Raw genomic sequence first — 12,356 nt, 5'->3', positions numbered from 1 at the left:
CCCTATGTAGATATTCCATTAAAAATCATCTGTTTCCAGCTAGAATAGTCATTTACCACATTAACAATGTCTAAAAAAATAATCTTACAAAATAAGGACATTTCTAAATGGCCCCAAACATTTGAATGATAGTGTATGTTAAAGAAAAAGACTATTTATTTCATATTTATACATTCTTGTTCTCATTTTAACTCTTTAATGTCAACTTGCCCCAAGAAAAGGGGTCTGAGAAAGCACATAAAGTCCAAGGGAATATGTTTATCTCTAGAAAGCTTTTTGTCTTTGGAAAGTTGGACTCAACATTTCCTAAATTGTATGGAAAACTAATCATTAAGTTAAATTTACAAAACTAGTTGCAACCATCTATGAAAAGGAATTCATGAGTTTTCTGTTTACTGTAAAAGCTGTTACATTTGTACTTCTACTTTAGGAAACGGGTAAAACACCAACGAAACAGCAAAGACTGTGTGTGTTTTAATTTTCACAGTGATTTTCCAACAGTTGGCTATTTATGCATCTGTCAGGAGTAAAATTAGTATTCATTTGGAGTCGTGTTCCTGTCCAGTTCATTCCTCTTTGCCTCTGCTTTTTCTCTGGCAAATATCTGACTCTTCAACTCCTAAATGCTCCAGTATGTCCATCAGCTATTTGTTGTTTTGTCTGCCTGCTGTGAATAACAGTGACATACAGTATGAAGGAGCACGAACCAAAGCAGTAACGCTTCGTAGGTTCAGCAATACAAGTGACCGTTTTCATTTGCAAGTAGTCATGTGACTGACTGATAATGTAACAATATTTCTTACAGCAGCTTTAAATAAAACAATAAAATACATTAAAACAGAAAACTTGTCCAACTGATATATTTCACTTATTTGAAAACTCAGCATAACATATTCTGATGCTTTCAATACTTAACTGATACTTACAATATAAAGCATGTTCAAGTCAAACCTGTTTCTTTCTTCCACAAAGTTCCTATTTTAGAGCTAGAGCTAAAATTCTTTCTAAGTGAATTCAGCTTTTTAGCCTTCCAGTCCACCATGTCTGTTCATTACAGAAAAAAAAATACATAGTTTCAGTGGTGGAAGACAGTGGGAGCAAAAAAAGAAAAAAGAAAAAGCATATTAAAAAGCTGTACATGTGGAATTCGAGGAAGAGGTGAGTAATCTTACCATCATCTCCTGATCCTGAGCCGGCATCTGCAAAGCAGAACAAACAGTTATTAACCAGAGGCTCACACAGCCACAAACGTTAGCTGAATAAGCGTGTGTCTGCATATGTAACCGAGTGTCTGGGCCAATTTGAATATCTGCTTGTGACTGTGTGTGCATAACAGAAACACATTTTGTGAGCTTCTGGATGTGTTTGAGCGATAGGAGATTTCTCTAAAGATGGTGCACAAAGTGATACTGACTTATGAAGAAAAAAGCAGAAAAAAAAACAGAGAGAAGGATGATAGTGAGATGGAGGATGCGCTCAGGCTTTGAGCATCCTGCATCTTCCCCATTCTGCAGCAGAACATCCATGCTAAAACCTTCAGCCGTGGACCTTGCAGTGGGAAAGCACAGTTGCAAATGTGTTTGTGTGTCAGTGAATCCTTCTCCATGGCTTTCCCGCTGAATCTATGTAAAGCTCCCGCAAACACACTGAGCTTACTGAACTGTTCAACAATACAGCTGTGAAAGGGATACTCATGAGCACTTCGAAGCTCAGTGTAACTTGAGCTGCCGCATAAAGTGATCTGCTAAAATGCACAGAGCAAGAGACCAGACGCATGCAGGCCCTCTGAGGACTGGAGGGGATAATGCCTCAGCTCCATATGAATACCCGTGTGAGAAGGGTTTAATAAGAAGGCTTTATAGTGGGGCGAGAACACATGGAGTCTGACCAGCAGGCTGATACTGATACTTTCAGGACATAAGGTCTGGATCAATAAAATACATTTTTGATGGGATAAAAACATGTCTGCATGGCGTTGATTCTCTGAGGTCGGTCCAGCAGATGGTTCGATATGTCAGGGGAACGTAAGTCTAAAAGCAAACAGTTAAAGTCTGAATATAATCAATACTGTGAGACTGCCTCAAAATGAAAAAAAAATACTTGAAAATATACAATTTCAATATGTTTTCTTTTTGGCAACTGATATTTATTTTTTTGATGGCCACTGAATAATTCACATAACTAACATCGAAGTGATGCATCATGCTCATGCCCTGGTGATTGGGTCCAAGCCCCTATGTGCAGAACTGGGATAGGGATAAATAATGTCAGTGTAATGTACACTGCCTGTCCAAAAAAAATAAAGTCACCACCTGGATTTAACTAAACAAATAGGTAAACCTTTCCTTGGATAATTGCTGCAGTGATGAATATGTTTCATCCGCAACAACTTATTTTACCCTAGCTGATGCAGTGAGTAGCCTCTCAGTTCTTAAACAACCAGGTTGGAAGACATATCCTGTGGTCATGGAAAGGATGTTAATCTGTTTCAGAAGGGTCAAATTATTGGCCTGCATCAAGGGAAGAAAATAACTAAGGAGACTGTTGAAACTACTAAAATCACGTCCAGAACCATCCAGTGCATTATTAAAACCTGGTAGGATAGTGATGAACTATCATCTTCGAGCAACAAATGTGGTCAGAATAAACTCTAGGATGATAGTGATTGGAGATCACTTACAATGTTCCCTGTAATTTTTCATGAGTGTGAGCAAACACACAAACTCCCTGAACGTCCCTTGGACCACTGTGAGCAACATCAGACGTGTGCACTGTGGTCACACCAGCATCACATCCATTCAAGTTACATGGTTTATTAAAAGAATCAAATTACAGCATTTACATTTCTGTTAAAACACTTTGTCAACAGGAGCCAGTTGAAGGCTGCAGTGATTTTAGTGACACTACAATGTATAAGAGTGAAGTTATTGAATATTTGTCTCTCTTTACTGTTGCAGCGGTTTTGCAAATTGCAGACGGACCCTGTTCACTCCATAGACACCAATGTTATTCCTGTAGCTTGAAAGACAGCTACTTTTGATAAAACTGGGCTTGTAGCACATTGTCTGCCTTGCAACAATGGGAAAGAGGCACCGTTTATGTTTTGACAACCTATATCTAATGACTTATTGATGCTGGAAGTCCAAATCTGTGAATATCTTTCCAACTTTACTGAACTTGGGGTCACTACCACCTAAGGAGTGATATATTTAATTTTGAAAAAAGCATTTAGCCATACTTAAAGCTTTAAGTGCTTTATTAACACGGAACTAAAAATTTTGTATTGTTTTATTATCACAGGTTCTGTCTGAAAAGAGGTGGCGTCATTTTAAACAGTGAAATCAAACTAATAAAATGTAATGACCAACCAGTGAGTAATACTGGATTCTGCAAAAACATAAACAACTTTTTTAAAATCTAAATCTTATCTTAACACAGTTAATGTATTAACTTCTTTTGTGTGTATGCATGTATTTATTGATTTATTTAGTACTGTTAACATATCAGAGTTCTGAGTGAGTTTTTCTTAAAATAGGCAAAGGCCATTTATTGATTACATATAGGCTGTTAAATGTTTATTAAAAACTAAAAAGCATTTAAAAAAAACAACTTAGGCATTTATTGAGTCTCTAAAATACTGTAGAGTACAGACCACATCAGCATGATTCTAAGCATCCTCTGGTAAATTAACAACCAGATACTGATGTCTCTCACCATATGGACTTCAGGAGATGACTGGGGGATGATAAACTGTGACCTACTGGTTGGGTTCTCTCTGTTCTCATGTTTCTTACATGTTTGTCCCCTGACAGCCAGGTCCTAATGTTTTTTGAGCAACACACCATACTATGACGTTTTTACAATGATGGTTCTACTATGAAACCAGTTTGACATGTTCAGGTGTTCTTTGTGTGAAAACTCAGAGATTTCAGGTATCAGAAGGTGGTTTTCAACTTTCTTTGTTAACTTTCTGCTTCAACTTTAAACTAAATTTCCTTCACTAACCCCGCCCTCTGGACTTCCAGGAAGCTGTGTTCCTATTGGCTGTCCAGGTGGCTGTGTTCCTATTGGCTGTCCAGGTGGCTGCTTGGTGTTATCAGGAACACCTGAGCAGCTCAGTGTCTTCCTGCTTTATGTGGCTGCAGACAAACATTTCCTCTGCTTCTCTCCACCAGTGAACCGGGTTTAGCTCCATTGCTTTAGTTTGTTCTTTAGGTGTTGGCTTGCAGCTTCCAGCAGTAAAATCGTCTTTAATGTGTTACTTGGTGTGTTTTAGAGCTTTGTACTGGATAGTTGTCTTGGTAAAGGTGGTTCTTTAGCCACAGTTAGCACATGGTGCTAATGTGTGCAGTGATTAGTGGGTTTGGTGCAGCTGAGTTGTGTCTTTATCTTGGCTGTAGTGAGTCTTTAGAGGTTTTTGATCAGACACATTCTGTATTCTTGTTTGTGAACCAACGTTGGTTGTCCAGAAGGTAAGAGTTCCTGTCCTGATTCTCTGTTCTCAGAGGTTCTCTGGTAGGCTGCAGGAGACTTTAGCGTTTGGGTTGTACTAGTTTGGTTTTTGTATGGTTTCATTTGGACGACTATCTTGAGGCCCCTCCATGTGGTTTAGTGAGGTTTTCTGCAACAGTTCTACATAGCAACCTGCAGCAGAAGAGACTTTGAGAGTTTTTAGGAAGTTCTGGAGACCAGACTTTAGAGCAGCAGAAACACTTGTCAGCAGTTTGAGCAGGAGAAGGTGAGCTTCAGAGCAGAAATGAGACGGAAACCTTCTTGACCCGTGTGGTGAGGTCCTGTACCAAGAGTTTGAGCAGGTTGTGAAGAGTCTGTAGTTCTTTGGTCTGAAAGCACAAGAATCGACTCATTAAAGGAGAAAACAGGAGATATTGTTGGTTCTTCTGTCATTCTGCAGTTTCCTTAGACTGAATATCAAGTTTATATTTTAAATGATTTACCATGTGAGCCCAAGAAGACTTCAATAAACTCCCTCCATCCCCTGGACACAACATATTTTATTACCATGTTAATTCTTTTTTTTTTTGTTGTTTTTTTGTTTTAATGTTTTTGAGTTTTAATCATAGTTTTTTCTCTTTGCTTGTTTAGTTTTGTCATCTGTGTGAAAGGTGCTAAACAAATAAAGTTGAATTGATAAACTGAATAACTGACTAACTCGTAATTGTGACAACATAAGTATTTTTATTGCGATTTAAGGGTTTGTTTCATTTTTAAGGCTGAGATTAAAATCTTAACAGAAAAAATGAGATTAAAGAAATAAACTACATAACAAAAAGCAATTAAATCAAAGGAAAAAAAATACTACAATAGAACTTTTAAAAATTTTATTATTAAAAAGATTTAAGAAATTTAAGGTGTAATTTTCTAATTAAACATCAAATTTTTTCATTAAATGTTTTGTCTTTTTAAAGGTTTAATAATCTAATTAAATGTTTTGCATTTTTTGAACTGTTTAACATTCTTCTTGTTGAATTGTATTTTTTAAATGTTTAATTGTGGAAAATATTTTAGCTGTAATTTTGAATATTTGTATTTTAAAAATTCTGTTTAATTTCATAACGACATGTATTGTATCATGTTGAATCATCTCATTCAATATTTTGTCTGTTTAATAGAGTTAAACATTAAATTACATTACATTACATTAAACAGACAAAATATTGAATGAGATGATTCAACATGATACAATACATGTCGTTATGAAATTAAACAGAATTTTTAAAATACAAATATTCAAAATTACAGCTAAAATATTTTCCACAATTAAACATTTAAAAAATACAATTCAACAAGAAGAATGTTAAACAGTTCAAAAAAATGCAAAACATTTAATTAGATTATTAAACTTTAAAAAGACAAAACATGGGTGCCCGTATAGCTCAACGGGTTGAGCAGGTGATTCACGTACAGGGGCTGGTCCCCGACGCAGCGGCCCGGGTTCGAGTCCGTCTCTCACTACACCTATCCAATAAAAAGCTGAAAAAGGCCAAAAAAAGGACAAAACATTTAATTAAAAAATTAAATGTTTAATTAGAAAATTACATCTTAAAGACAATAAAACTTCAAATAGGAATTACACAGAAAATACAATGAAGCATTTAAAAAGAAAACTAAACATTAAAAGGTGGTAAACCATTTAAAAAGAAAAACCTTAAAGATTTAATCGAAACATTAAATATTGGGAAAGAAAAAGAAACTCAAACAAGCCGATAAAACATTTGAAAAAACAAGTAAACATTAAAAAGACAAAACAGTTGGAAATCAAATCAGACATTACAAAAGAATAAAAGGTGAGAAAAGAGCAAAACTAAATGTTTAAGAAGAATCAAACTAAAGACGAAACATCTGAAAAGACACCAGTTAGACTTTAGAAGATCAAATTAAACAGAAGAGACAATAAAACGATCAAAAAGAGCAAATACAGATAAAGAAGTCTTAAAGCGTTTTCTAGTCTGAAACGAAAACATCAAGTTGTTTCTTCAAACATTTCCTCTTTCTATGTTCTTGGGTTGATTGTGGACAGATTTACTAAGAACTCATTTCAGAAAACTGCTTTCCAGATAAAGTCTACTAGTAGTTGAAGGCATTTATCAAACTAATGTTACCTTCTGATCTCCACAAACTTTACTGTTCAGTGAAGAGAATCAAAGTTTGTTAAGGATTTCTAAAAAACCCACAGGTGAAGGTCTGAGAAGAACTCAGATGGATGGTCTAAATGTGAAATCAAGACTCATGGTCACAAGTTTTAAGGCTTCTGTTAACCAGAAAGTTCAAACTAAACGTTGATTAGCTGCGTAAATACCATTATATACAGTCTATGGTAAATATGTATGTGAATCGCATCATTGGCTGCAGCAGCCAGTCACCGGTCATTCACTGACTCACATTGAAAAATAGCACAGAATGAATTGTTACATGTTTATTTTACTTACAATTTAGGTTGGACGTTTTTTTTGTGCGCAGTGCAGATTTTCTGTGCGCGGAGACCGTCTCAGCAGTGCACAATTGCGCACGCGCGCAGCTTAGAGGGAACAGTGATCACTTACATGTTTGGTGAAATAATATCATATTTTGGATGGGCAGTGTGTGATGCACTGTGTAGGACAGCTATGAATGTTGCAATCCTTCTCCTGCTCCAAAAAATGGAGGGTCTGAACACACCGATGGACAAAAATGGGTCTGAAAGCAACAGATAGACTGCATCAATTTTCCCCACAGTTGTCATTTTTTTCTGCAAAAAAAAGCTGTCATCAGTACAGTGAAAAATGCTATCACCAGAAAACAATTCAGCACGCAGTGGTTTCAAAATAAGTCAAATAATCTGAAATTTATGGATATAAATCAGTGTCAATAAAAAGTGCAATACATTTTTTACAGCTTGATTTTGGGGATGACTCAGCACTGCAACCCTCCTGACTACCAGCAGCCGGATTCTAGACAGAGTCTGGATGCAGATGGTATTTTTGAAGGTGGTGTCAGGGTCTTGGGACAACATTAGCATCAGGAGCTGGAAGCAGCTTTATAATGCAGCTAACTGGACTGAGAAGGGGGATGCGATTAGTGATTTGCTCCTGCGTGGACAGACAAGAGATGCAGTGGGGGAGCAAGGAGTTTCATATTCATACTTTAACCTAGTACACTACCTGGAACAAAAGCACCCAGCTTAGGAAGTAAAACCACAGTCAGACCAGTTTTGGTTTAATTGCAGAATAATGAATGGAAGAGTAGCGGATTACAAATATTATTACAATAGAAACACTCTCATTCATTCTGTCACAGTGACCGACAAGGACATCCCTCTTGTGAATCCTCGGCGTTTCAGGTCAGAATTATGGAAAACACAAATCGACTGACATCTTCTATAAACTACACTGTCTTGATGCATGCATACACTAAAATGCTATTTAAACTGTTAGGGAAAAAACTGAATTTGCGTGTGATTCATGAGGAAAGAAATATAGAGGGGTATAAAAGTCTGAGAGCACACTGAAAATCTGTAATATTTTCATGTAAACCTGGAAATAATCATAAAGCTTGAGGATTTACAAAATATTTGAAAACACAAGTTCAGAAATTTAAAATTAAGAAGAAGCATTTCACATTCTGCATTATTTGTAAGTCAGGTATCAAATATAGGCTTTTTGTGGCAGCTGTACTAAAGGTCAGATTTCCTTGAATTGTTTCTTTCCGTTGAAGCAGCGTCCAACTGACACTCAGCTGGATTTGATCGACTTGTCATCAGTGGCTTATTCAGGTAAATCAACCTGCAGCGACTGTTCAAACATCTTTGCACCGCAGGCTCTAGCAAAGCATTGCCCACTAAGCAGCATTGTGACAGAGGGAAACATGGCATTAGAAGTAAGAGAGAGGTTCAGAAGTCAGATTGTTACTCTGAGCAACAAGAAAATTGCTTCACAATTGGCTGTCTTTTTACACATGACTTTTTCTACACTTCATCAAGAGTGCATTGCACACATTATATCTGACACTAAAGTTGCATATAAAGTGCATCAAAACCGGCACCAATAAGAAAAGAAACCTTTACATATCAAACTAACAGAGTCCTTTCAGTGGCTGCTGGTAGAATCAGCCGAAGGTAGAAAACTGGTTAAAACAAGCCAACGGGCAGAAAAACTGTCTGTGAAAAATGTTCTGCTGCTGCACCGATAAATAAACCAACAGTTATTATATCAGAATTAATCCAAACAAGGAGAACAGCGTTTACGGTGAATTTCAGACCAGCTTGTCAATCAAGTAGCCCCGCCCCCTGAAGGGACTAAAATTTTAATGCTTTATGTAAAATTCAATGTTGATTTATTTTCAGATCGGCCACCTAGCTGTGGAAAAGCAGTCTTTCGTGTTTTAGTTTTTGCCATGTAGAATTGGGGTCCACGGAGCTTTTTGGAGTCAGAACCTGTCGGACCGAGAGGCACTGCAGGTTTTAGACACTTCTGGGTAGGCTTCACTTTTGGAGCCAGGTGCTACCTCCTTCTTTATTATACAGTGCATGGTATCTACTGAGGAACAGAGCAGCAGACCGGAGCCTTCTAAAGGGGCAGTGCACCACACGTTACAACACTGTGGATCCAAAGCTTGATCAGGTGGATCAAAAGTGAGCACATCATTGGGAGACACATCCAGCTTTAGTCAGAGATAAAAAAAAAAAAAAAAAAACTTCATCATAGACACAGAAATGGTTAAATTAACTATGCAAGACTCCAGTCAGCAAAAGTGTGGTTAAAATAAGGCTGTCACATAATGTCTCAGCGGGTAAGCGGCATCTCTAAACCACTCTTAAGGAGGGGAAAACAAGACGAGTCCCTTGGAAGGGGCTAAGACATGCAGTAATGGATGGAAAAAAATTCTAATTTATTGATGAATCCAAGTAAGGAACTTAGAAATTACTGGCAGTGACAGAAGGGTGTAAGTAAGTAAGCCAACAGATAAGAAGATGATACTGCGTTTGAAGGGCTGCTACTCTAGCAACGGACACCTGCAGGTAATTGACCACCCTGACTAAGGAGAAGCAGCACTCCATTCTTCAGGGACCTGCACCTCCCTCCCGTTTTCAAGTTTGCGGTGAAGGATTCCTACTGCAGCAGCATAATGAGACAAACACACCTCAAAGTTTTGATTTGAAGATCAAAGAAGATCAAGGAGAGCTGACTGTGACAGATTTTCCCCCACAGTCACCTGATCTCAACTCAACATTTATTAGACACTGAAGACTGAGAAACAACAAGAAGCTCTTTGGAACATTGTCACATCAGTAGGGCATAACATTGTTTATCACATCAGAACAAACTGGTGGAGTGTTTGCAGCTCAAGTACTGCTGTCTATAAAGCAAATATTGAAATATTCTGAAATTCTTTCCACTGAAGCTGTTAAGGTCATAATATCTGTTATAATGAATCATTTTCTAATAAACTTAGAACAAATGCACCTGTGCCAACTTTATTTCCTCACAAGAAAACTCCATAGAACATCTTTAATGCCGGAGAAAAAAAAAACTCAGTGAACATGCTCTACAAAAAAACACCCTCCTCTGCCTTTCTCCCTTTAAAATCTGCAGAATTTCACTGACCTTGGAGCACGTGGGACACTAAATGTGCAGTGTTTCATGAAAAGGCTTAGCTTGAAGGATCAGGCTGAAGTCAGAAGGGGTTCATGGGAGATCAATAAAAACCTTTAGTATCTGTACAAGGGCAGAGGTTTGAGGAGAAAAAGACTGGCATTAGAAAAGAGAACAAAACGGTGAGAGAGATAGGCGCAAGCTTACATTTTTACCTGCTTGTCTGCCAAATGGAGGGTCACAAAAAGGGGATACCAAGCAATTTTATATTGTGAAAGTCACTGGAGAGTTTCTATAGAGTGCAGGAAAGAAGGGCAAAAATAAAAATAAATGTTTTTTTTTTTTTTTTTAGTTTTAGAGCAATTGATTAGAAAAAGTAGAAAAGCAGAAAGAAGAAGAGAAGAACCTTGTAGGGGAAATGTTCTTAACCTGACTGAGCTGCATACTGCACTGTACACACATATACTCACTCGCACATGAATACACTTTTCTATGATGAGTAAGTCTTAAAAGTTAGGCTGAAGCAGATGATATGATAGCTGCATGGTAGGCAGTTCTCTTTGTGTGTGTGGGTCCATGTAAAAATTCAATTTGACTGGACTATGTTCATTGTGAACATTTGTGATCGATTGTCCTGAGATATAGAACACCGCAGTACCACTTCTTTCTTACAAAACACTCAAATCACTCAACTGTACCACTGCATGAATGCAAAGACAACCCATGAACAATATTTCCAACACAGACCACAGTCATGTACACTTGTTCATATAACTGTAGTCTGTACATTCCTTGGAATATGTCAGTATGACAGTTTTCGAATCTACATACACAAAAAAAGTAACCAGTGACATGAAAAGTCTGGTCACCCCTACAAATACCATGACCTTCAAATCCATTAAAACAGAATTGATGATTTAACTCTCCTTAGAGAGTGAATGAGAAAGTTGAACCTGTCTCATTGAAACCTCTGACACCTATGATCTGCTGTTGTCTTTGCTGTTAGTACTGGATGTCACCATGTCAAGACCTACAGAGCTCTCTAAAGTCCTCAGAAAAAAATTGTAGTGGATATCTATGAGGCTACAAGAGATTTAAAATGATCTAAAAATGATTTGAAATAAATCATCTACAAGTGGTGTAGCTTTTAAACGGCTGCCAACTTGTCCATGACTGGCCACATGAATTCAGCAAATTCAGTATAATACAAGAAATCTCCAAAGGAGCCCAAAATTGCATCCCAGGACCTGCAGGTGATTCTGTAACTGTTGGTGTCAAAGTGCACGTGTCTGCAATCACAGAGATTGCACAAATTTGACTTCTATTGGAGACATGCTGGAAAAAGCCTTTGCTCTCTGATAAAAACTTTAAAGTAAAACTACAAACTGCCAGTGAACATAAAGAGCCTGTAGCCTTTTGGAATCATCTGCTCTAGAGCTGTTTTGTCACATGTTTGGTGAAGACCAAAGACAGCTTTTTAGGAGAACCTCAGACCAATTGTGAATCAAGGTGGTGGAAGATGTTCTGATTCAGGGTTGCACCACTGCCTCCAGGTCTGGACAGCTTGCAGTCATTAATTCAACTATAAATTCTGGATAATATCAAAAATGTCTTTAACTTAAAATGATGTCATTTCTCTGAAAGTTGAAATTGAATCAGAAGTGGACTTTTACACAGGATAATGATGCTAAGCACATTAGTAAATCCACCAATGACTCAAAAAGAAGAAAAGGACAGTTATGGAATCCAGATCTGACATAGATTGAAATGTTGTGGTGGGATCTCAACCAAACAGTACACGCAAGAAGCTGCAGCTGAATGAATGGTTGAAAAGTGATAAAAAATTCACGTCAGAAAGGAAATTTCAGCTAAGAAGACCAATAAACATTCCACTAAAGAATGTTACATCCAATGACATTTTTTTTTTGGAGAAAATATTGAAAAAGCATTTTTACTCCACCAAGGAGGCGGAGCCTTGGCAGAGTTATGCGACGATCGGCGTTGGTTTGTCTGTCTGTCTCTTTGTATGTCTGTCTGTTTGTTAGCAACATTACTCAAAAACGGACTGATAGGTTTGGTTGAAATTTTCAGGGAAAGTCAGAAACGACACAAGGACCAAGTGATTAGATTTTGGCAGTGATGCGGCTTATAATCTGGATCCATAGATTTATTAAAGATTTCTGTATCATTGCAAGATAGCGGCACAGAGTCACTGTAACTATGACAACAAGTGAACACTTCATCAGCTGCCTGCTGATGATCACATGG

The 12,356-nt window shown here is 37.4% G+C and overlaps 1 protein-coding gene across 1 annotated transcript in view; it reads right to left on the bottom strand.

The window, feature by feature from the left end:
* Positions 1-12,356, bottom strand: part of tmeff2a (transmembrane protein with EGF-like and two follistatin-like domains 2a) — a 152,699-nt gene that overhangs the window by 67,693 nt on the left and 72,650 nt on the right. The window contains exon 4 of the mRNA XM_055015400.1: positions 1,173-1,199. Coding sequence (XP_054871375.1) covers positions 1,173-1,199 — 27 coding nt within the window. The remainder of the gene's footprint in view (positions 1-1,172; positions 1,200-12,356) is intronic.

The sequence above is a fragment of the Amphiprion ocellaris genome, chromosome 11 (genome assembly GCF_022539595.1).
Source record: "Amphiprion ocellaris isolate individual 3 ecotype Okinawa chromosome 11, ASM2253959v1, whole genome shotgun sequence".
In the NCBI taxonomy this organism is placed as follows: domain Eukaryota; kingdom Metazoa; phylum Chordata; class Actinopteri; family Pomacentridae; genus Amphiprion; species Amphiprion ocellaris.
The sequence above is the reverse complement of the archived record's forward strand: the minus strand, read 5'-3'. Positions and strand labels throughout refer to the sequence as shown.